Source organism: Anomaloglossus baeobatrachus, chromosome 5 (genome assembly GCF_048569485.1).
Source record: "Anomaloglossus baeobatrachus isolate aAnoBae1 chromosome 5, aAnoBae1.hap1, whole genome shotgun sequence".
Taxonomy (NCBI): Eukaryota; Metazoa; Chordata; class Amphibia; order Anura; family Aromobatidae; genus Anomaloglossus; species Anomaloglossus baeobatrachus.
In genome coordinates this window covers 559,973,250-559,998,551 of record NC_134357.1, presented here as the reverse complement: position 1 = coordinate 559,998,551, position 25,302 = coordinate 559,973,250, and the positions used below count along the sequence as shown (strand labels likewise).

Here is a 25,302-nt window from a genome sequence, read left to right as displayed (position 1 = left end):
AAGAGCATGTGCAGTGAAATCCAGAAGATTCCGCTGCTCAAAACAACGTTACCTGCTGCGTTTCTTCCGCCCGACGCAGTGTCAAAATAACGATGCTGCGTCGTCCAGCGGATGTAACGCTGACACTTGCGTTACAGTGCGTTGTCCATACAAGTCTATGGTCAATAGCGCAGCGCGTTAACGGACTGCGCTATTCTCCATAGTGACGGACTCCGCTGAACGTAAGTGTGAAAGTACCCTTACAGAGCCTGTATACCGACTTCACCCACACAGTCAAGATTTCCAGACGTCCCCCAAAGAGCAACAAGTTTAACAAATTTCCCCCATGTAGTCTATATTCTTGGTTCACCCACACAGTCAAGATAGGAAACGTTGCCCCACAGAGCAACAATTTTACAAAAGACCCCCACGGAGTCCATCCATAGCTCCAGCTCAGGGGGGGGATTTCAACCCCAAACAGCTGAGTCTCAGAGCAGCCTGCTGCTGTTTCCCCATGGCTGTGCTGAGCTGAGGTTGGTCGTGCAGGTGTTATGCTGACCGGATGAGGAGGAGGTGGACGAAGTGGAGTAGTAGTAGGAGGAAACATGAACAGGGAACAGTGCACCAATCCTTGGTGATATTAAGGCCATGTGCGAACGTTGCGTTGAGTAATTTGCAGAAATGAACGCATCCTCTGGCAGAATTTGTCATTGTTAAATGTGCTTATGACCACATAAACGCATGAAATACGCAAGCGTTTTTATAGCGTTTTTGCCGCGTTTTGACCGCATTTTACATGCATTTTCAGTGCTTCAATTGAGATGCGTTTTCACTACAAATACACAACTAAATAAAGTTTGAACATTCAAACAGTAAGAAAAAAATGAAAAAAATAAATAAAAAATAATAACCTTTAAGTCATACACTATAATGATAATTTACCAAAAATGATTAATGAGATTTAATACTTATATATTCAAAATAAAGTAAAAGTATTGTTTGACTCATTTTTTAAAGTTGGAATGGATGTGAGGGCAAATCGAAACCTCTTGACCTCACTATAATGGCAAAAGCGCATGCTTTCATTTTGACAAAAAAGCATGCGTTCATCAAAAAAGCATGGAAAACGCTAGAAATTTCTTTTAGGATGCGTTTTGATAATTCTCATTGACTTCAATGTTACCAAAACGCTGCCAAAACACTCAAAACAATTGACATATTGCTTCTTCAAATGCAGAGATTTTGACAAATTTTTTTCACAAAAAACGCAGCATTTTTGGACGCATAGTGCCCACACAATATTAGATACATATATTCCAACAGTGTATTTCATCCACAATGCACAAGTCCCTCAATTGGGACTCCGCATCGTGGAACTGAGCTACTCAGAATATGAATAAAAAACAGGAGGAGATGAGTAAAGATGCTTCAAACAGTATGTATTTTTCATGCATATTTATTAATAAATTTCCCAGAATATGAACATGGTGAAAAAATACATATACAAATTTTGTTTACAAAATATGGACTAGATGAGGCTAAGAGGAGAGATATTAAAAGGTACATACATAACCTGCAAGAACTCATGCAGAGAGTCCTCAAAATCCGAGTATCATATCATAAAGTTCCAAATATGCCCAAAAATATGCACCATATGTCGATTGCTGACATGAATGTCCAGTAGTTTACACAATGAATGATTATGCTCAAAATCTACTTATGCCTGCTATGTGGAGCCACAAGGTCCATCTTAATCAAAGGGACCAAAATTTATTGGGTTAGTGTGGGAATATCAGACAACCACAACTGTGTGAAAAAAACCAAAAATTAACACAGCAATTGACTATGCCCGGGGACTGCTTGATCATGCCAGTATGAGAAAATAACTGTATATTAAATTATAGATTTATGTATCAAATAACCTCAGCAGGATCTCAGATACCAGGGCACAGTGATCAGTCTAGTCAGTCTCAGGCCAACCGCAATTGTATGCATCCGACCAAAATCCATAACCACAAAGCTTACATAAATCATTATGCATCACATAGCAGGCACATTGAGTGTCTTAGGATAATTGAAAATGGGCCCTGCTCCTGCACAGCCAAATATTGCTAGGCATTATACTTTATGTTCCAGAAAAATCCACTACATAGGAGGAATGAAGTCAAGGCAATCAAGGCATATGCATAGCAGGGAACCCAAGCACATTGCATTCAACAGGAGAAACGCGCTAATAAGTGAAAGGAGAGTATATCTGGGCATTATCTGCGCACAAAGAGCCCATGTGAAAGATTGTGTGCTTCACAAACACTGGTCGCATAAAAGGAACTACATGAATCCCAATGTTAATGATGGCTGTAAGGGGGTCCTGTCCCCACACTGCACAGTACCGCTGAAATACTCTGTATTGCACTTTAAATCACTTATATAAAAGTTAAATCACAGCAGTAACGGCAAATGCGCACAGGAACCCCGTACGTACCATCCTCTGCAGGGAAGAAACTGGCAGGTTAGTCAGATGAGAAGGGGTTAATCCCCAAGAGAACCTCCAACGTACGTTTCACAAAACCACTTGTGTATTGTTGCTTCGTCAGGGAGTGACTGATCATAAAAACCGGCATGTTTAAATAGCCGTCCGTCCCGTGGAATCAGCTGTATCCTGTCAGGAAATTCAAGCGGCGCATGCGCACATGGCGCCACCGAGATCCGGAAACCCCACCAGGCCGTCATAGCATCAGCGCGTGCGCGGGAGCAGAGACGCGTCTCCATGGCCCCCGCGCACGCGCACACGCCACCCAAGACGGCCGGGGGGAGGCGGACCCGAGGCACAATGCGCGCACGCGCACATCCATGACAGTGAACGCGACATGTATCAGATGTGGACATACTGCATTCGCATATAGTGTAAGTGCAAGCCTTCAATGCATATTAAGAGCCCATGGTGTTTATAGCAAGATGGAAACACATTATTACGCACAGCACAATACGCATTGTACATCTATGACAAATTCCATGAGAAACACATAACATATGTCAGACGTAAACATGCTGTGACCATATATAATCCAAATGTAGTGTATGATACTTATAAGGATATTGCCAAAACACTACAGCAGAAGAGTTGAGCATGTTTTCATTCCAACATGACAGATTTGTAGTCCAATGTCCATGTCGTTCATTAATAGAGGATAGACCTCCAAATCTCATATGTCGCTTTTCCACTCAGAAAGTTTTTATTTAAAAAACGATACAGGATCAAATGCTGTTATTATCCAGGGGACATATAAAGAGAAAAGGGAGAGAAATAAATAACTCACATAAATTACATAAAAACACACCCCCAACTCCCATAGATCAGAAAGGGGATAAACCCACAAGGATGGGGCGATGTCACAAAAAGGAAGCAAAACTTAAAGCCTCGTTGAGACCCGATGGGGCGACTGTACCCAATGTCACCATCCATCTTGTCTCACGTTGGGCTAACCTTCTCTTGATATTGCCACCTCTAATGCCACCATGGACTACTTCAATCCCACGTATAAGTAGGGATTTCGGATCACATCCATGGTGGGCCTTAAAGTGGCGTGGAATGGTTTTTAAGGAGGCAATATCAATCACGGTCTTAGCCGCAACAATGTCTCGTACATGTTCTCGGACGCGAACACGCAGTTCGCGTGATGTTAGGCCGATATAAATCAATGGACACCCACAAACCGCATAATAAATAACGTTTGAGGTGCCACATGAAATATAATCCCTAATATGATATTCACGCGTCCCATCGGCTGAAGAAAATACCGAACTGCGCAAGACATTGTTGCAGGACAGGCAATGGCCACAAGGAAAGCAACCAACCCGAGGATTCGTAAGGCCTAAAAAACTCGAAGCTGGCGGGATATAATGGCTTCGGACCAAGACGTCACGTAAATTAGCCGATCTCCTAGCCGTCATTAAAGGAGCAGCCGAAAGGGAGTCCCTCAAGAGGGGATCAGATGTTAGAATCGACCAATGGCGATTCAAAATAGCACGAATGTTATGCCATTCGTGGTTAAAGGTGGTAATAAATCTGACCGCAGGGTACTCTACCTTGTCTTTGTGTCTCGTCAGGAGGAGTTGGGATCTCGAAGTGTTTTTAGCCCTAAGGTAACCCTTCTTAATACTGCGGTTACTATACCCTCTTTCTTGAAATCGAAGTTTGAGGTCGGCAGCCTGTTCCTCAAATCTCTGGTCAGATGAACAGATTCTCTTCATCCTCAGGAACTGTCCAGTGGGGACAGCGCGAATAGTAGATAGGTTGTGAGCAGACGACGCATGAAGTAACGCATTAACAGATGTACTCTTTCGGAAAACATCAGTCTGGATGACATTGTCGTCATCAACTGTGATCAAAACGTCCAAGAAATCAATACATCTGCTATGGTACTTGTGTGTTAATTTGATGTTAAAAGGGTTCATGTCAAGTCTGCCCACAAACTGCTCAAGCTGCTCCGCCGTACCCTGCCACAAAATCAACAAATCATCAATATACCTGAGCCAGCACTGCACATGGGATACGGCCTGGTCGCCCTCGTCGCCAAAAATGGATCTCTCCCAGAAACCTAGGAAGAGATTGGCGTACGAGGGCGCACAGGCCGCACCCATCGCAGTGCCGCGCTGCTGCAGGTAAAACGAATCCTTAAACGTAAAAAAATTGTGGGTAAGGATAAAGCGGAGCAGCTGGAGAATCAAATCACACATCGCGCTGTCCCGACCGGAGGTCCCAAGAAAGAATTGAACGGCTGCCAAACCATCGTCATGGCGGATGCAGGTATACAAAGATTCTACATCCGCCGTGACCAACATCATATCAGATTCCATGTGGATGCCGTTGACCCTATTGAGCACGTCCGTCGTGTCTCTTAGATAGGAGGGAAGTGTTTCAACCAGGGGTTTAAGGTAGAAATCAATAAATTTGCACACTGGGTCACACATTCCCTCCAATCCAGAAACGATCGGACGGCCCGGCGGGTCAAGGGCATCTTTATGAATTTTGGGGAGCAAGTATAAGGTGGGCACCTTAGGGTATTTAACCATCAAGCCATCCACAACTTTCCTCGTGACAAGGCCCAAGTCCAACGCCCGCTCCAGAATTACTGACAGCTCTCTAGAGAAGGAGTCAGTAGGGTTAAAGTGTAGTTTCTTATATGTGCCCTTCTCTCTCAGCTGACGAAACACTTCCCTCTCGTACTTAATTATTGGCCATATCACTACATTTCCCCCCTTGTCAGCGGGTTTTATCACTACGTCCTTCCAGCTCTCCAGTTGTTTTAGGGCTGTCCTCTGCCGAGATGTAAGATTATCATTATGGCGCCTAGAGGACAGATGAGCAAATTCATCTAGTACCAATCTTGTAAATATCTCGACAGAGGGGCAAAGTGACAAGGGGGGAAATCTAGTAGACCTGGGTAAAATGCATGATGGAAACACACCTGTGCCGTCGGGGAGTTGTTGTTCCGACTGAAGCTCCTCCAAAATTGCTAAAGCCTCTCTCTCCTCACGACTATCCAAACCAAAAGTTGGTGAAATGTGATTATGTAACTTCTTTAGCACCAGCTTTCTGGAAAAGAGATGGAGATCCTTCATAGCTGTAAAGAAGTTAAATGCATTAGTTGGAGAGAAAGATAGCCCTTTGGATAAAACCTCAGTCTGTGCCACCGACAGCTCATGGGTGGAAAGATTGATTACCTGAAGGGTACGATTATCTTTTTTAGATGTTTTTTGTGGGACTTGTTTAGTTGCTTTGAGTCGTGTCATTACACCTGACGTCATTGGATTAGGTCCCGAAGTTGTCCTATCCATGTTACTGGGAATTGTCATTTCGTCAGACGAGACACCAGAGGCTTGTGATGTAGAGCGCGATCGTGATCCCGATTTAGATCTAAATTTGGGTCTAGACCTGTATGAGGGCTGCTGCCATCTATACATCTGGTTTAATTGTTGATCACGAAGATCGCGTTGAAACTTTTTTATCTTAAAAGCCTGTAACTCCTTCTCCATCTTACCAAGTTCAAGGTCATTTTCACCATTGAACTTGGAGAGAGCCTCCGTGGACAATGAGGACTTAATTACATGAAGGAGTTGTTCCATTTCCTTCTCCATTTCTCCAATAGAGGAGCTATTCAGCTCACTTAGGAGTTGTAGATATCCTCTGGAACACGTACTGGATAATTCTTCCCAGCTGTTCCTAAAGGATTCACTCTCCACTGGAAATGACGGGAAGACCTGAATCCGTAAGCCACGGGGTATTAGTTGTTTCTGTATATATTTCTCAAGGAAGGCCCTGTTCCACCAGGTTCGAGTTCTCCTCCTTAGAAGGTCTTTATATCGTGTAATTGCCTCCTTTATTGCGACATCACCAACCACCTCCTCACCATTAGTACCGGTCGCCTCCAGCGCCAAATTTAATTGGGTGAGCCATGCGTCATCACGGGCTCTAAAATCCATCATAGGTAATAGAAGGGAAACTGTGGAAACCACAGAAAAAAATGTTAGATACATATATTCCAACAGTGTATTTCATCCACAATGCACAAGTCCCTCAATTGGGACTCCGCATCGTGGAACTGAGCTACTCAGAATATGAATAAAAAACAGGAGGAGATGAGTAAAGATGCTTCAAACAGTATGTATTTTTCATGCATATTTATTAATAAATTTCCCAGAATATGAACATGGTGAAAAAATACATATACAAATTTTGTTTACAAAATATGGACTAGATGAGGCTAAGAGGAGAGATATTAAAAGGTACATACATAACCTGCAAGAACTCATGCAGAGAGTCCTCAAAATCCGAGTATCATATCATAAAGTTCCAAATATGCCCAAAAATATGCACCATATGTCGATTGCTGACATGAATGTCCAGTAGTTTACACAATGAATGATTATGCTCAAAATCTACTTATGCCTGCTATGTGGAGCCACAAGGTCCATCTTAATCAAAGGGACCAAAATTTATTGGGTTAGTGTGGGAATATCAGACAACCACAACTGTGTGAAAAAAACCAAAAATTAACACAGCAATTGACTATGCCCGGGGACTGCTTGATCATGCCAGTATGAGAAAATAACTGTATTAAATTATAGATTTATGTATCAAATAACCTCAGCAGGATCTCAGATACCAGGGCACAGTGATCAGTCTAGTCAGTCTCAGGCCAACCGCAATTGTATGCATCCGACCAAAATCCATAACCACAAAGCTTACATAAATCATTATGCATCACATAGCAGGCACATTGAGTGTCTTAGGATAATTGAAAATGGGCCCTGCTCCTGCACAGCCAAATATTGCTAGGCATTATACTTTATGTTCCAGAAAAATCCACTACATAGGAGGAATGAAGTCAAGGCAATCAAGGCATATGCATAGCAGGGAACCCAAGCACATTGCATTCAACAGGAGAAACGCGCTAATAAGTGAAAGGAGAGTATATCTGGGCATTATCTGCGCACAAAGAGCCCATGTGAAAGATTGTGTGCTTCACAAACACTGGTCGCATAAAAGGAACTACATGAATCCCAATGTTAATGATGGCTGTAAGGGGGTCCTGTCCCCACACTGCACAGTACCGCTGAAATACTCTGTATTGCACTTTAAATCACTTATATAAAAGTTAAATCACAGCAGTAACGGCAAATGCGCACAGGAACCCCGTACGTACCATCCTCTGCAGGGAAGAAACTGGCAGGTTAGTCAGATGAGAAGGGGTTAATCCCCAAGAGAACCTCCAACGTACGTTTCACAAAACCACTTGTGTATTGTTGCTTCGTCAGGGAGTGACTGATCATAAAAACCGGCATGTTTAAATAGCCGTCCGTCCCGTGGAATTTTTGCCCACACAATATGCCTATTTCCCAAAGACTTTGCTTGGAAATCAAAACGTATGCAGTTTTGCATTAAAACGCTGCAGTTCAAAACGCTGCGGAAATGCATGAATAAAATGCAACGTGCGCACATAGCCTAAAGGGTACTTGTCACCAGATTTGACGACTTTAAAGGAAACCTGTCACCAGTTTTTTCACTATTAAATTCAAAGTCTCACCTTCTGCAGCTCCTGGGCTGCATTCTATGAAGGTGCACCTTGTTCCCTGACTCCCCTTCCAGACCCCAAAAATAACTTTATAAAACTTGGCCGTTAGGTATGCTAATTATCTGTGTTGGCCAGAAGGCGGGCTCATTTTCGACTCCTGTCCGCCCTCCTGCCGCTGTTCATCATCCTCCTTTCTTGATTGATGGGATGACGCTGCCGTCATCATCCTTGTTGCATTTTCAAATCTCGTGCCTGTGCAGTTAGGTCTGCTGGCACAGGCGCAGTTCACTCTGCCATATCGCGGGCAGAGCAGAAAACATAGCTGCCCTCGCGCCGGTGAGCTAAATGTGCAGGCGCGAGATTATGGTCGGCACTGTGCATGACCTCACCAGCGCCATGCTCGTCCCCGCCCATAATCTCGCGTATATAGGAGCCCAGGCCACTGTGTAGAACGTAAAAATCACTTTATAATACTCACCTAAGGGGCGGTGCAGTGCAGACTGGTCGAATGGGTGTCTTCGTTCTCCTGTACCGGCGCCTCCTCCTTCGGCTATCTTTGTCCTTCTTCTGAAGCCTGGGTGCATGATGCATCCTACGTCATCCACGATAGCTGCCATTGAGGTCCTGCGCAGATGAACTTTTATCTTTCCTGGTCAGGGCAGATCAAAGTATTGTGGAGTTGTGAATGTGCGGGACCTCAATGGCAGCAAGTGTGGATGACTTAGACGTGTCATGCACGCAGGCTTCAGAAGTAGGAGGACAAAGATGGCCGAAAGAGGAGGCGCCGATAACGGAGAATGGAGACATCATCCGACCAGTCTGAACCGCATCGCCCCTTAGGTAAGTATTATAAAGTGATTTTTACGTTCTACCCAGCAGCCTGGGCTCTTATATACAGCATTCTAGAATACTGCATATAAGAGCCCACTGGTGGTGGCCGTAGCTTATAGTCACCAAATCTGGTGGGTGACAGGTTCCCTTTAAGATTCAAAAAGACCTAGTTTTGGAATCCATGAGTATGATGGGGGATACAAGGGGAGTATATACTTTGTATAATGATTTGATATTCACATTCCTGAATTGGTTTCCTATAGCTGTAGGAGGTGGTTGATTCGCTCCCCCTCCAACTATACAGTGTTTTCCCTAATGTACAGTGCTGTGCTTCAAATGTGATTTATATATTAGTGTGACTGCTGGCAATGTAGCAGAGCTGGAGCAGCACAGCAATCGGTGCCATCTAGCAACTGATATGTTATAGTGTTCATATAAATGTAACTGTACTTTTCAGAGTATTTTATCGTAGTGCTCTGCTATAAACCCTATCCTGACTGGTGTTTTAGTATATAAAATATAAAGTATAGAAATGTTAAGTAGGATGATATGGAGTAGACTGTGCTAATCACAGGCATAGGAGCGTTAAGATAGAATGTTTAAGATAACCTTTAGTGCAAAGTAGGGACAAGCAGCAGGAGGAAGATGAGAGGAGTAGATAGCTGTAAGGGTACTTTCACACTTGAGTTGGGGTTTTTTTGGCGCAATCCGCCGTCTTGGGAAACAGCGGAATCCGTTAACGGATTCCGTTGTTTCCCATAGACTTGCATTGATGACGGATTGTGCCAAAAGTACCTGCGTTGCTTCCGTTGGCCGATGCTCCGTTGCTTCCGCCGAGCGGAAGCAACGCAGAATGTAACGTTAAATGCTGGCGTCAAAATGACGCCAACCAACGGATTCCGTTGGTTCCGTTAAAATTTATAATTGTTCCCTATGATAGCGGATTCCGTTGCTAAGTGCTTAACAACGGAATCCGCTGCTGGATTCCGCTAAATTTCTACTGAGCATGCCCAGAATGAAAAAAAATGAAAAAAGAAATAAAACAGAGCCGACGGATTCCGTTAGACGGACGCCTAACGGACGCCAAACGGATGCAACGGTCCGTTATTTCACAGGAATCAGCTGATTCCTGTGAAATAACGGACCCGTTGCATCCCTTGACACCACAAAAATAACGGATGCGTCAAAACGACGCAGCAACGGACCCAGCGGATTCAACCCAACGCAAGTGTGAAACTAGCCTTATAAGGTTGAGCAGGAATACATTGAGTGTTAGCAATAGGATGTGCAGAATATTAGCAGACCAGCTGGATATCGATACATTGGTAATCAGGGAGACCAGCACAGTTGGTGGAGTAAAGTTTGTAATTGCACACAGAGCAAGGAAAGCAGCTCAGTTCAGTTTAGTGAAGATGGAACAGTGAGCTGAACAGGAGGTCCTGGGATCATGAGCTCTGTTTCAGAGTTTGCCCAGGCCCTCAGGAAGAATCCTCTATTGTGTCCTACGGGCAAGGCTGCAAGAGACAGGCACCATAACAGTCAGACTCAGCTGCTGGAGGAATATTGCCCAGGGCAAGTGCTGGACAGGTCAGTCCGTAGAGCAGTAAATGAAGGATAAGTTGTGCTCAACCGCTATGGTCCTGGAGCTCGGGAGAAAAAAGTCCAAATATCAAAAGGTTACCCGTTAGGTTGACCAATAGATCACAACAGTTGGCAGCGATGACCTAATGCAGAGGGAGTCCCGGTAACCCCCCCTGCTTCCTCAGCCCCGGTAAGATACAGGCACGCGCTGATATCTACACAGAAGCAAGAGATGTGCACTCCAAAAAGAACTGATTTATTTTCACACAGACGGGGTTTATCAAACTAATAGGGGCGTAACTGTGTCGTGTACAGAGACATTGGTTTTGTTTCTCATCATAAACATAAGTTTCCATTTCTCAGTAAAAGCATAGATGAGTTTCGATTCCGGGCGTAAGCGTAAAACACAACTTCCATTGTCTTAAACCAGACTGCAGGTCTTATCGCTCTGTCCTTGGGTCTCAGCGGTTAGAGTCCGGTTACGTAAGCAAGTCTGGTCATGCTCTTTGCAAAGGAGAAGGAATTTTCTATGATTTTTCTAACCATTGAAAAAGTTAACTCTTTCCTCACAATCCCTTTTGGCGTGAGTGATGGACGGGGCCCATCGAGAAGCTGTGTAGCAGGCTAGCCACCAGATACTATCCAAGCCGCGGGTTGCTCAGGGACGTGTCGTCCACATCCATCCTCCAGAAACTGCCTGCATACCTCCCGACAAGAGTCACATCATGATACGCCAAGGTGATTTCTATAGGAAAAAGCAGAAAAAAAAAAAAGCATATTAGTGATTTCATATTGGTGCTGAATAATCACTATATCTACATTTCTTCAAGCAGCAGGAAAACAGAGCCATTAGCAACTTAAACACTACATAGGCAACTAATAAACATAATAGCACTTGGAAAACTGATTGCAGTATCCCCATTAACCATCCTCCTATTCCCTTAAACCAGTTTGCGAGCTTAAATATTGAGAAGGTATTGCTCCACCATGCATCTGAGCTTCTGAGTACCTCCTCATCATGTTTTTTCCTCAGCTTTTGTATCTCAGTTAAACTGGCTTGGGCTTTTAAGGTTCCTTTTGGATCTATGTAGTGACAACAGCTGGGGCCTATTATTTGGCACATCCCCTCTTGGGCTGCTGTGAGGTAATCCAGTACCAAAGTATGTTGGTTGGTTACAATGATCAATTGTCTCTGTATGGCAATGGTACTATTTACTGCTTGGAGAACCTCGAAAAGTTGATAATCAAGATAGTCAGTGCTTTCCACCAACTTATCATACATCTGCATTACCATAGAATAGATGAAAAGGGTGCTGAAAAATTTGTTGACATGGCTCATTTAAATTACATGGGGTCGGCCACTAGGCCTGTCTTTGTTATCTGCCACTCGCTTTACCAGTAGGTGGAGGGGCATTTTTCCTGCCAGTATATCTGTAGTATTAATAATGAAGGTGGCAGGCGTCAAACGGGCTAGGGTGCAAGTGCCATTTACTCCCACTGGTAGCCATTTGTAGGCATTGTAGCCACAGATCCAGTAAATTTGCAGCGGGAGATCCCAGATGGCAGAATGTTGTAATATTAGTCTATGCGCTTTATCTATAAAAGCTGATGCGTTTTTCAGCATGCACCATCCGGGAAGTTGGCCTAGGGGACTACAATACCCTGCAGACTGTTCACCACAGGTTTCTCGGCCAGGCACATACGGGTCAGAATCATTGCACCATAAATTTCCGGGTGTAGAGTAACAAGTATCATTTGTGCCTTCTGGAAACAATGAATTGTATGCCCACCCATGGTCATGTCATGCAGATGTCTCTCTAACAGCAAGGGTTTAAATGCATCTGTACTGTTAGAGATTCGCCCAAAACTTATTTTGATTCCTTCCATTGGAATATTGCCCATAATAGGTGTTTTTGTGTAATAACGGGGTACCCAGCTGTTTCCTTCAAAGGCTAAATATTGTTGGGTTCCGGGAAGGCCGGTAGTAAGGTTGCCTTGCCACCAGGGGAAATCTACCCACCCTACTATTGGTGTGGGTACACTAGTGTTCCACAATTTTTGGTACTTTGTGTCATTGACTGATAGTCTATTGTAACAGCCTCCCCATTGGAACAGTTCGTTTGTAGGCAGTGGTATAGCCAAGTAAGGCATGGAGGAGGCTGTCACAGGTGCGTGTGTACATATCCAGCAGTCTGTGATCTCAAGTTTTTCTGCTAACACTTCATGGTGGGTCTCAAATGAATTCTGCCGTTGTGTAGAAGGCCCCAGAAAGGAAATGCACATAGAAATAATTATCAGCAGTATTAGGCCTTCTTGCAGTGGCTGGCATGGACCCATGTCGATCTCCCCTCAAATTTGACTGAGGTCGGTGTGGTCAGCTGGATAGTCAAAGGTCCTTCAAATTGTGGCTTGAGGGTCTTTCTCATGTGCTTCTTTAGGTAGACCCGGTCACCAGGCTTTAGGGAGTGTGTTCCTGGAACGGCATCAGGATCAGGTAGAGAAGAATAGACCCTTTGGTGGGTTTCAGTTAGTCTCTGCTGCAGGGAGACAACATAAGATGTTAGGCTATCACATTGCAGGTGTAATTCCTGTGGGAAGTAGCATCCTAATCTGGGTGCACTACCAAATAGTATTTCAAAAGGGTGAGAGCCTGTGCTTTCCCTGCGGGGTGGTCCTTATGGAGTAAAGAGCTATGGGGAGACATTCTGTCCATGGTCTACCAGTCTCCTCCACTGCCTTGGCTAATTTGAGCTTTAGAGTTCCATTTAACCTTTCCACTTTCCCTGATGACTGTGGATGGTAAGGTGTGTGTAAGGCTGACTGAATGCCTAACAGGGAACAGGTATTCTGGAAAACTTGTCCAGTGAAATGGGTACCTCGGTCTGACTATGACTTCGGGGAGTCCAAACCAGGGTACCAGCTCACAGGCCAATTTTTTTTGCTATGATTTTGGCCGTGGCTGAGCTTACAGGATAGGCCTCGGGCCATCCTGAGAAGAGGTCTACACAGACAAGTACAAACTCATAGATGCCATGTCTTGGCAACTGGATATAGTCTATTTGTACTCTTTCAAATGGGGCAAACGTCTTTGGCATGTGTCTTTGCAGGGTTTTTGTTAGCTGGCCTGGATTATGCTGTTGACAGATGTGACAAGCTTTTATTCTCTGGGAGGCGTATTGTCTGAACCCAGGGGCTACACAATGAGATTGCATCTGGTTCATGATTGAATTTGTGCTACCGTGCGTAGGGTAGTGGAGTATTTGGAAAATGGCAGGGAACCAACTGCGTGGCAGGACGGAAAGTCCGTTTAGGCGCCAAATCCCCTCCACTTTTTGTGCCCCCTTGGCCCGCCATTCGGCCTTCTCTTCCTCAGAGGCGTTTTCCTGTGTCTCAGAGAGGTTCTGCGTCTTTTCCTCCGTCGTTGACACTGTTTCCGTCTCCTTCAAAGGGAGTAAAGGTCCAGTCACACTAAGCAACTTACCAGCGATCCCAACAACGATAGGGATCGCTGGTAAGTTGCTAGGAGGTTGCTGGTGAGCTGTCACACTGCGACGCTCCAGCGATCCCACCAGCAACCTGACCTGGCAGGGATCGCTGGAGCGTGGCTACACGAGTTGCTGGTGAGCTCACCAGCAACCAGTGACCAGCCCCCAGTCTCCTAGTTACAGCACACATCAGGTTAATTAACCCGATGTGTGCTGCAGCTAAATGTGCACAGAGCAGGGAGCAGCGCACACTGAGCGCTGGCTCCTTGCTCTCCTAGTTACAGCACACATCGGGTTAATTGCCTGATGTGTGCTGCAGCTAAATGTGCACAGAGCAGGGAGCAGCGCACACTGAGCGCTGGCTCCTTGCTCTCCTAGTTACAGCACACATCGGGTTAATTACCTGATGTGTGCTGCAGCTACATGTGCACAGAGCAGGAGCCGGCAGCACAGGCAGTGAGAGCGGAGGAGGCTGGTATCAAAGGTAAATATCGGGTAACCAAGGACAGGGCTTCTTGGTTACCCGATGTTTACATTGGTTACCAGCCTCAGCAGAAGCTGGCTCCCTGCTCACTGCACATTAGTTGTTGCTGTCTCGCTGTCACACACAGCGATCTGTGCTTCACAGCAGGACAGCAACAACTAAAAAATGGCCCAGGACATTCAGCAACAACCAACGACCTCACAGCAGGGGCCAGGTTGTTGCTGGATGTCACACACAGCAACATCGCTAGCAACGTCACAAAAGTTGTTCGTTACCAGCGATGTTGCTAGCGATGTTGCTTAGTGTGACGGGGCCTTAAGGCTGCTTGTTTTGCTGCTTGGTCGGCCAAGTGATTTCCCCTAGCCTCAGGTGTTTGGGCCTTGGTGTGGGCAGCAACCTTTATGATTGCCAGCAGCTTTGGCTTGAAGGCTACTTCCATTAGTTTCTTCACTGAGGCTCCATGCCTGATGGGATTTCCTGTCGCTGTGAGGAATCCTCTAGCCTGCCAGATAGTGACAAAATCGTGCACAATGCCGTGTGCATAGGCTGAGTTCGTGTAGATGTTCGCTGTTCGTTCTTCCAGAAACTCAATTGCCCAGATGAGGGCGAGAAGTTCTGCTTCTTGGGCAGATATGCGCGGAGGTAGCGGTTGTTTGGCAAAGACTTCATGTAAAGTCACTACCGCAAATCCGGTGTGGAATTTGCCCGTGTCATCGGCATATCTGCTACCATCCACAAAAAGTTCAAAGTCTGGATTTTTAAGCGGTGTTGCCTGAATATCGTGCAGGGGCTTTGCCTCATTTTGGATGAGTTCTTGACAATCGTGGTCAAATGGTGCGCTGGTACGTTTGTCACTCTCTTCCTCTGCCCCCCCTTCTAAACTTGTGAAGATTAGCAGATCAGCAACGTTTAGACTGGTTACTAGAGCGAATGAGATGTTTGGGGGTAGCAGCAGCGCACATTGAAGCCTTGTCTTGCCATGGAGAGGTGTTTCAGTTGCACTTGGTTGAGAACTGCATAGATGTCATGGCTGGTAAGGATGGTGGTCGGGAAATCAAGTGAGATTTCAGATGCTTTTTGCAGTATGTTTGAAACTGCTGTGACAGCACGGACACAGGTTGGTGCTGCTTTGGTGACGTTGTCGAGTTGAGAGTAGTAGTACACGATTATATGATGTTTGTCCGTCTTCTGGGTGAGTACTCCTACGGCAAATACTTGAAGCTCTGCTACGAAAGATAGAAGGTGAGATCATAGTTTGGTAGTGCCAAAGCCGGAGCATCAATCACTAGTTCCTTGAGACGCTGGAAGTTTTCTTGGGCTTTTTCTGTGAGGGAGAATGGAACATTCTTCGTGCAATCATACAATGGTTGCATGAGTAGTGACACATTGGGAATCCATTGTCTGCAGACTGATATTAGTCCCAAACATCCTCTGAGCTGCTTGAGGTTTCTAGGAATGCTTGCTTTCCTGATGATCTTGGAAGATAAGAAGACTTATTGAAGCCGTTTTACATTTTTCTTCGCTTGGGCAGCACAGTAGTAAATTATCCATGTACTGGAGGAGGACACAGCTGTCAGGGGGCTGCCAGCCTTGAAGGACACTACATTTTAACTCTAAATAAAGCCTCCATGTCCAACCAGGTGCTCCGGTAAGAGACCTGTATTTGGTTTAAGTAACGTGAAAAACTGACGGGGTTTCGAGTCGGGTCAGGGGTATTTTGCAGGAAAGCCATCTGTTCGTCAGGAGTCCAAGGCACATATACATCATATGCACGTGGAACTGGATCTCTGGGAGCATCTGGGTTTTGTGGGTCAACAGGTGGTGCTATGAGGACTCTTCTTTCTATTACGGGATAGAGAGGCGCTGGTGCTGTGGCTTGTTTATAACGTTGGGCTCCACAGACCAGGCATGTTTCTCCCCAATCCGGCTTTTGTTGGCCACAATTAGTGCAGGTCCATCCCTGGGGTCCTGCTGTTTGTGGGGTCGTTACAGGAGTAGTTGACAGGTACGGGGGAGGTTCAGAATCCTTATTAACTCTCTTCTCAGTTTCTTCCCATGTGTCTGATTCTGCATGGTATATCTAACCTTGATCGTGGGCTGTCTTTGCCATGTCAGAAAGAGTTCTGACCACTTCAGTCCATGATTTATCTGCTATTACTCCTGCTCTGGTAGTTCTTATTTTGTCCCATTTGTTGGGGTCTAGTTGATCCTTCCCCTTCAATCCAAATGTCTTAAAAACTTTTTTGGACTGACTGGCTGTTCTTTATCCATGGTAACACGTAATGAGATGCTGCAAGGTGCATCCAGCTCTATCCTTTGATATGCCATGTCCCATTCTTCGTCTATTTTCTTCAGCTTTTAGACCCTTGAACGTCCCTTGGACTAGCCCTACCTATCCTGGAAGTTCCCTGGAGGCTGACTCCTTATCTGTATTCCTACTTTAAGGTGGTGTCCTAACTTTGTTCAGAGGGGGCTGAATACGTTGAATGGTGGTGGGTTACCCTTCTTGTAAAAGAGGTACACTCTAGATCAGATAGCAATGGCAAACAGGGCTCCTCCAACTAACACTAGGGCAGTGAATATCACATCCATTTAGACAGGACAGAGCACAGAGGCAAAATGCAGAAGAGCAGACACACAGAGACAAAGCACAGAGAAGCAGACAAACAGACAAGGACACAGAAAACATCTTCTGGCAAAAGTTCTCTCAGAGTTGAGTATCGACCCGCCAATTACCCAGTTTCTACTCACAGTGTCCCTCTTGCACGTTGAGGAGAGAAGAGAACAGAGATGGGGAGCAGAGAAAAGAGTAGAAAAAGGTTCAGCTCTTACTTGGCCAGGTGTTTTTTGTCCCCACGTCTGGTCCCCTCCTTCTCGGGATGGCAAGATGGTCCACTTGATCCTGGATTAGACACGCGGGTCCCTGCTTTTGGGCGCCAGAAATGTTAGGTTGACCAATAGGTCACAACAGTTGCCAGCGATGACCTAATGCAGAGGGAGTCCCGGTAACCCCCCCTGCTTCCTCATCCCCGGTAAGATACAGGCACTCGCTGATATCTACACAGAAGCAAGAGATGTGCACTCCAAAAAGAACTGATTTATTTTCACACAGATGGGGTTTATCAAACTAATAGGGGCGTAACTGTGTTGTGTACAGAGACATTGGTTTTGTTTCTCATCATAAATATAAGTTTCCATTTCTCAGTAAAAGCATAGACAAGTTTCGATTCCGGGCATAAGCGTAAAACACAACTCCCATGGTCTTAAACCAGACTGCAGGTCTTATCGCTCTGTCCTTGGGTCTCAGCGGTTAGAGTCCGGTTACGTAAGCAAGTCTCGTCATGCTCTTTGCAAAGGAGAATTCATTTTCTATGATTTTTCTAACCATTGAAAAAGTTAACTCTTTCCTCACACCCCGGCACACAGTAAAGATAAATATATAAACGGTTCTGTCCGACGTTGCGGCTCGTGCAAGAGCCTTCATCAGGGAAGGGTGAGTGCGAGGACATACATGATATATAAAAGAGAGTACAAAAATGGTTTTACAATTACATCATGACATGGCATCAATAGACAAAATCAAATACCAACATATAGCCTGCGCGGGAACGTGTAAAAAGGGGGGAGGGGGATGTGTCAATTGTGCAGTGTGAGGAGTGTGGAACATGAGGGTATATGACCGCTCTACCGGTGAAAGAAAGGAAAAAAGGAAAAATCAAGGGAAGAGAGATGGAAAAAGAGGTGGAGGGGCCAAGGTCTGAGGGGTATAGTGAAAAATTAAAAAACGGGTTGGAAAAACAAAGAAAAGGAAAGAAAAAAAAGGAGGAAAGAGAAAAAGGGAGAGGAGGAGAGGAAGAGGGAAGAAGGGAAAGAATTGAAGAAAAAAGGACAAGAATGGGAAAGGGGAATAAGAAAGACATACCTGTATAATAAGATGTGGGAACAAGGTCCTAATAACACATATGAAGCAAAAGAAGAAGAGAAGTCTGGAATGGAAATATGATGTACAATAAGCTGTATGTGGAGAATGGCCAAAGAATATAGATGAACATGAAAAAATGTAACTTACATCTAGATACTCAAGGAGGGCACTTGATATTGAAGAAAAAATGGAAAAAATAGAGAAAAGGGACTTTTTTCTCCCGAGCACCAGGACCATAGCGGTTGAGCACAACTTATCCTTCATTTATTGCTGATTTCTTTAGTCTGTGCTCCTGCGTAATTTTCCCTCTTTTTTGTCATGTGTTTTCTATATTTTTATATAACGACGAGGATACATCCGCCATACTATCCAAGGTCAATGTGTCCAATCAATTCCTTGTGACTCCTACCGAGGAGATAAGAAGTAAGGATTACGAGAAGGAATAACGTAGACACACTGCCCTCGAGCTACAATACATCTCCTTGGCAGAGTACCACAAGGCCAAGAGGATCCCCCGTGGGACTACGCATCCCTCTACGACCAACTCTGTTTTCAGAAAATACCTCATATTGTGACAAATATGAGAGCATTTTAAACAAGTGCTCCATGGACCTCATATTATTGACCATTGAGTTCCTTGAGAAGGAGATTAGTGCTATTAGTGCTAACATTTCTACCATAGAACAACAGTTTCAAAATACCTTATCATCCACGGAGTTTAATAACATCAACACCAAGACCAAGTCTACAATTTCAGAATTCAGGAGGACCTTACAAATACGTAAATGGTCAAAATTCCAGCGAGACCAAGAGGATTACCAAAAGAACCAAGTGTATACATGGCGTTCACCTGGCCACACTCAACCAAGACGTACTGCATACTCAGGACATTATGCTTCGTCCAACAGTTCCGACAGCAAGCAAAACTTAGCTCACTCTTCCCATTTTTTAGGTCCACGATGACCACCAAAAGGAAAACGAGGCGGAGCAAGGGATTTCGTTCCGAGAACCATCATGACCCGCTCACAGGTAGGACCAACTTGGTCTACAACATCTCCTCTTATAACCTGTCCCCCAGTGAGTCGGCAATTCTACAAAAAGGATTATCATTTTGTCCCACTCCAGCCTTCGACTCCTTTAAGTTACATCAGGAGACTAGGAGATTCTTTAAGAACCTCCGTCTCAAGGTACATTTCGACAACCCACAATATGCACAGGTTGAGACTAGTATCCCTGGGTCCACTGATACATTTCAACTTAAGAGCTTAGGTCTACGCATTCCCAGCAATTTTTCTCCCCCTAAAAACTATCATCCAGTGGAGACATACATCTCCCTTCTCACGAAAGACATTAACCACACCTTGGATGACATATATAGGGGAAAATTTCATTTAAAGCACAATTGCACACCTGAGTCGCGTGCCATTATCCACATATAGTAATCAAACCAGCTGAAAAAGGTGGGGCTATTGTGGTATTACACCAAACTTATTACCTTACTGAGATTCATAATCAACATAAGGATGTCACCACCTATACTCCCATCAGTAAGATCCAACTTCGACCATTCGTAATATTATCACCACCACTGTGGATTATCATTTACAGATTGGCAGTATTGACAAAAAATTAGCTGAGTACCTCCACAAAACCAACCCCATCACACCAGTTTTCTATATCTTACCAAAGATTCACAAAAACCTGACCCGACCACCAGGGCGTCCAATTGTAGCATCCACTGATTCCATCCTCTCTCCTTTGGCCGTTACTCTTGACAAAATTCTGTCTCCTCTGGTCCCCTCCATCACTTCATACCTTAAAGATACTACTTAGGTAAGGATGGTTGACCTTAGGGAGATCAACATCCAGCACCGCGGAGCACCATCACGTGTTTTCTCAACACAGTGATTCTAGAGCAATGCCCCCTGGGAAATATGCAAAACAAGGAAGCTGCGGAGACACCATCACATGTTTCTCAACGCTGGCAGGTAACTAGCCAGGTCTTTCACCGGGAAGGAAAAACCACGGGAAGGGCAGTCTCTGGTCAAGGAAACCACCTATGCCAAAACATGGTATCCATCCACAGACAGCTGTTTCGGGGTATTTGCTCCTCATCAGTGTGGAGTAGGAAACTAGCTAGTGGGAGCAATGCCTAGTAGAAAACTATATAGGTAAGGATGGTTGACCTTAGGGAGATCAACATCCAGCACCGCGGAACACCATCTCGGGATTGGCATATTGCGGGTTGGATAGACAGACGGCTGGGTGGGGCTGGGGAAAACCCAGCGGTCATGGTGCACATTGATACTAATGACAAAGTTAGAAAGAGGTGGAAGGTCCTTAAAAATGATTACAGGGAACTAAGAGATAAGATGAAATTCAGAAACTCCAAGGTGGTGTTTTCAGAAATACTACTGGTGCCACGAGCGTCACTAGAAAGACAGTGGAAGCTTAGGGAGATAAATATGTGGCTTAGAAATTGGTGCAGCAAGGAGGGGTTTGGGTTCACGGACAACTTCTATGTCAGCTACAGGCTCTACGATAAAAGAGGGCTGCACCTCAATGGGGAGGATGCAGCTGTGCTGGGGAAAAAAAAAATATAGTCAGACGAATGGAGGAGCTTTTAAACTAGGATCTGGGAGAAGGGTAGTTATGCAAAAAGTAGAATACATAGAGTAGACAGAGAGGGAGGGAGAATAGGGGGTCAAGGCAGGTTTAGGGGGGCAGGGACATGTAAGGAAAGTAGGGAGACAAGGAGTAAAAAATGTGTTAATAGTATTAAATGTCTACTGGCAAATACAAGAAGTCTTGTAAACAAAATGAATGAGTTGGTACTCTTATGTCAACCACGGGTTACGATGTGGTGGGCATTACGGAAACCTGGCTGGACGAGAGCCATGATTAGGCGACATACATAGGAGGGTTATACTACATTCAGGAAGGGCAGGTAATACAAAAAAAAAAAAAAAAAAAAAAAAAGGTGGAAGGGTGTGTATATTTATCAAATCTACCATAATACCTGTGCTCCATGATGACAGTGGGGGGAGCTGCAACAATGTAGAGACAGTATGGGTAAATACATGGGGAGGGCAATATTGGAAAGCTGCTAATTGGAGTTTGCTGTCAGCCTCCTAACATAACTGAACAGGTAAAGGATGAAATGCTGCAAGGAATGGAAAAGGCAGCAAATAAAAATCGGGTCTTATTTTGTACGTGTCTCTCTGAAGCTACTGCTCTATCTTCAAAAGTCAGAAACTAGTACGTTATAAGGGGACTTTAAATTGCACATAAACCATGCAGAAAACTTCCTAAATATGCCTGGAGTAACAGAGAGGAGGTATCATGAAAGAAAAGATCATTCCAAGAACCATCAAAGGAAGCGCTATACAACAACAAGAGCTCCCATGGACAGAGACAAGGTGACGTCATCGGAATTAAAGCAGGAGCGCGGCACCCAACTCACAAAGATGCATCTTGTGCCTGCTTTAAAAGACGAAAAAAGAAAAATCCAGGTGTTTAACGAATAAGCAACATTTTATGGAATTTTATGTTCACTTAGGAACATACAGACTAACAACAACGTTAACCTTGGACTGTTATGGACAAAGCATTGGATTTATCTCGGCCTAAAGAATAATATGTGACAATGTAAGTATAATAAGTGTATATAGTGCTTGTCCTACCCTCCTTTTTTTCTTAACTCCTTCACGATCAAGGACGTACATACTAGTCGCCCTCCCCCTGGTTACTGCGGGCTCTGGAAGCATGCCTGCAGTAATCCCCGTACATCTCTGCTGATCTGATCAGCAGACATGTGTAACTAACAGGTGCAGGTGGATCAGAGATCCACCTGCACATCTTAACTTTTTAGGTTGCGCTGTGAAAATACTGACAGCACAAATTAAATGGCCGCAGCGAGCATCGCGCCGTTCCCTGCCACCATTGGCACTCCGTGACATGGTTACAGAGTGCCTTAGTATTGCCATCGTAGTGCAAAGTCAGCTGATGAGCCGACACAGCCATGACTCACTTGGTGTGACAGAGTGCTGGTAGTCACAGGAACGCTGCATTTCTTTTGATCATAACAATGCTGCTCTGATAAGAAATGAACAATGTCATGTAAAACTCTTGAAGGGTCCTCACTCCCCTCTTTGCCATCAGCCACAGATCGTCATGACGATTATCTGATCAGCCTGAAAGTTTAGGTATTTATGACTTTGGGTGATGGTAGAGCTACAGCCAAAGGATCCATAGAAAAGACAATCCTTTGTGCTGTTGGAGGGAAAAACTTTTAAAACAGTTTTTAAGCGCTACGTTAATGCTAGAAAAATTAAAAGCATATTGCCAAAATCCCTCTGGAGCGCTGAACCCAGCGCACCGTTTCGCTTGACGGGGAGATAACCGGTATCATAACAAATTAGTATTGGCCAGTAAAATCATGCTAGATGCGTTGTGTTTGGTATTTATGTAAATGTAAAATCGAGATATAAAATATGACACTAATATCTTTCCCCTGTGTGGCCCAGGGGCAAAGATATGTAAAAAGCTAGAATTAAGGAACTTTGTGACAATCTCGGCACAGCCCACAAGAGACTGTAAAATGAGGTCACAGAGAAGGGGGAGTTACCTGAAGGCATAAGAGAGACTAGCTCCTTGATGGGGGCAGTCAGTAGTGGAAGGCATCAATAAGTGTTGATGCTGGCCGTCTCTCTATAATCTTCTTCTCTTGGAGACCTTCCCTCCCTAAATTCAGACGTCACCTCTATGGCACGAGTTTAGTAAGTTTCACGGTTATACCTTTTATTTTTATGTAACTGTCTATACTGTATTCGTATTGTTCCCTTTTGTAAATTCTTGTATATTTTTTAAACACTGCCTATTTTCGGATTAAATATATAAAATGTAATAGTTTTTTTCCTCATGCTTTATATACGAATCCAGAAACCCGAAGGGCCTTATGCTATCTGAAACGGGTCCCCAGCTATCCCGAAAAGCTGGGTGGTGGCAGCGTAATTATTATTGCATAGAATTATTGGATTGCTATCATTAAGGGTACCAAGGTATATTATATATTTAGTTAGCGGGAATCGATGATATACATTTACCCTTGCTGTGAGACTTCCAATATATTATCAGCTCAGCAGCCTCATCTTATGCATTGTCCTGCAGTACCAAAAGTGGCCTGCAGACAAGGGTTTGAGCAATCATCCCTTTCAGTAAAAACTTGCAAAAGTTTTGAGGATCGAACTCAGTGTTTAAATATACCTGGAACAATACTGAACGTGTAGCAGTTACCCCCTCCCTTCTCTCTTGTTTTTCTATCCTATCTTTTATTTGGCAACTATGGCTGCGCTGACCGAAGCCTGGTACAGCCAGCTGACGAAGGAGACTCTGATTGCCATTTGCAAGACCAGAGAGATTGATATCAATGACAAAAACAAGCCAGACCTCATTAAAGAACTGTTACAATGGGACGCAAAGCAAGTTCTTTCCCCCAGTGCTGATGACGGGGAGACAAGCCAAGCACTGGATGATACTGCGACCAGGGCCTCTTCGGCAGCTTCAAACCAGAGCAGCGACCGAGGCAGCATGGACTCCTACCTGCAGATGGCCCTACAACAACTCGCTGCAGATGACCGGGAGGGACGGCTGAAGCTCATTCAGCAATTTCAGAAGAGAGCTGAGCGCCAGGACCAGGCTGAGAGACCGAGCGAGAGGCTGAGAGAGACGATCGTCAGGCCCAAAGAGACCACGAATTGAAGGTCCTCCAAGCACAGCAGCAGACATCTTCCTCACTGAAAGGTGAGTCCAATAATGCTAGCAGCTTTAAGCCCTGACTGGAGAACTTTCCTGTGATGGAAAAGGACGGGGACTTGGACACCTTTCTGAGGGGATTTGAAAAGACTTGCTTGCAGTACCAGTTGCCGCCAGCACAATGGGCATGATACTTAACCCCAGGGCTGTGAGGCAGGACCCTGAATGCGTTTGCCAGTCTCCCTCAGGAGCAGAGTGGAGACTATGAGGCCATATAGCAGGCCCTAATACGGAAGTATCAGCTGACTCCAGAGATGTACCGCAAAAAGTTCCAGACCCTCCAGCGTGGACCACACGACAGTAACACAGACTTTGTGGATGGGCTCCGGACCAACTTTAACCAATGGGCCAAGGACTGTCCCCCACCACTGGTGACCAGATAACAGATCTGATGGTAAAGGACCAATTCCTATACGCGTGTCCTGCGGACGTGCGACAGTTCGTGATGGACCGGGAACCAAAAGATGCAAATACAGCAGCACAGATTGCTGACACCTATGAGGCCAACCGTGCATCGAGGGTGCGGAAGCCGTCCACCGCCAGCTGGAAAGTGGGTAAGATGACAACTACGACCACCCCTGCCCCTACCAGCTGACCTCCCGTAGGTCCTGTGTCATCCACCAGTGCCCGGCCCACCTCTGACACTCGCAGGTGTTTTTTCCTGCAACCATCTTGGACACCTCAGCTCCGCTTGCCCAGAGAGGCAGAAGAGAAACCCCACATCCAAGGCCCAAGGGCCTAGTGCAGCTGTCTTTTTGGTGGGGGAGGCGAGTGGTAGGGCCTGCGAAAACCTACACTCAGTCACCGTGGGCAGAACCCCCACTGTGGGGCTCAAGGACACTGGAGCTGACTGAACCCTGATCCGCCCCAAACTGGTACCTCCCGAAATCTTTATCCCGGGAAAACTCCTGACCATCACTGGGGTTGGGGGTGTTCGCCAATCCATCCCAATGGCCCGGGTTTCCCTCGACTGGGGTGCTGGGAGAGTGTGGAGGGAAGTGGGGGTGTCCGAACATCTACCAACCAATGTTTTATTGGCGACTGATCTGGGATGATTGGTTGCACAATTTCTCCCTGATGATCCTCTCCAATCCAATAAGTCATGTGATGCAAATGTTGTTGATAAGTCAT

At 45.2% G+C, this 25,302-nt stretch overlaps 1 protein-coding gene across 1 annotated transcript in view; it reads right to left on the bottom strand.

The window, feature by feature from the left end:
• LOC142313008 (uncharacterized) overlaps positions 1-25,302 on the bottom strand; it is a 74,569-nt gene that overhangs the window by 33,075 nt on the left and 16,192 nt on the right. The window contains exons 6-7 of the mRNA XM_075351995.1: positions 5,113-6,482; positions 4,066-4,476 (exon numbers count right to left, since the gene is read on the bottom strand). Coding sequence (XP_075208110.1) covers positions 4,066-4,476; positions 5,113-6,482 — 1,781 coding nt within the window. The remainder of the gene's footprint in view (positions 1-4,065; positions 4,477-5,112; positions 6,483-25,302) is intronic.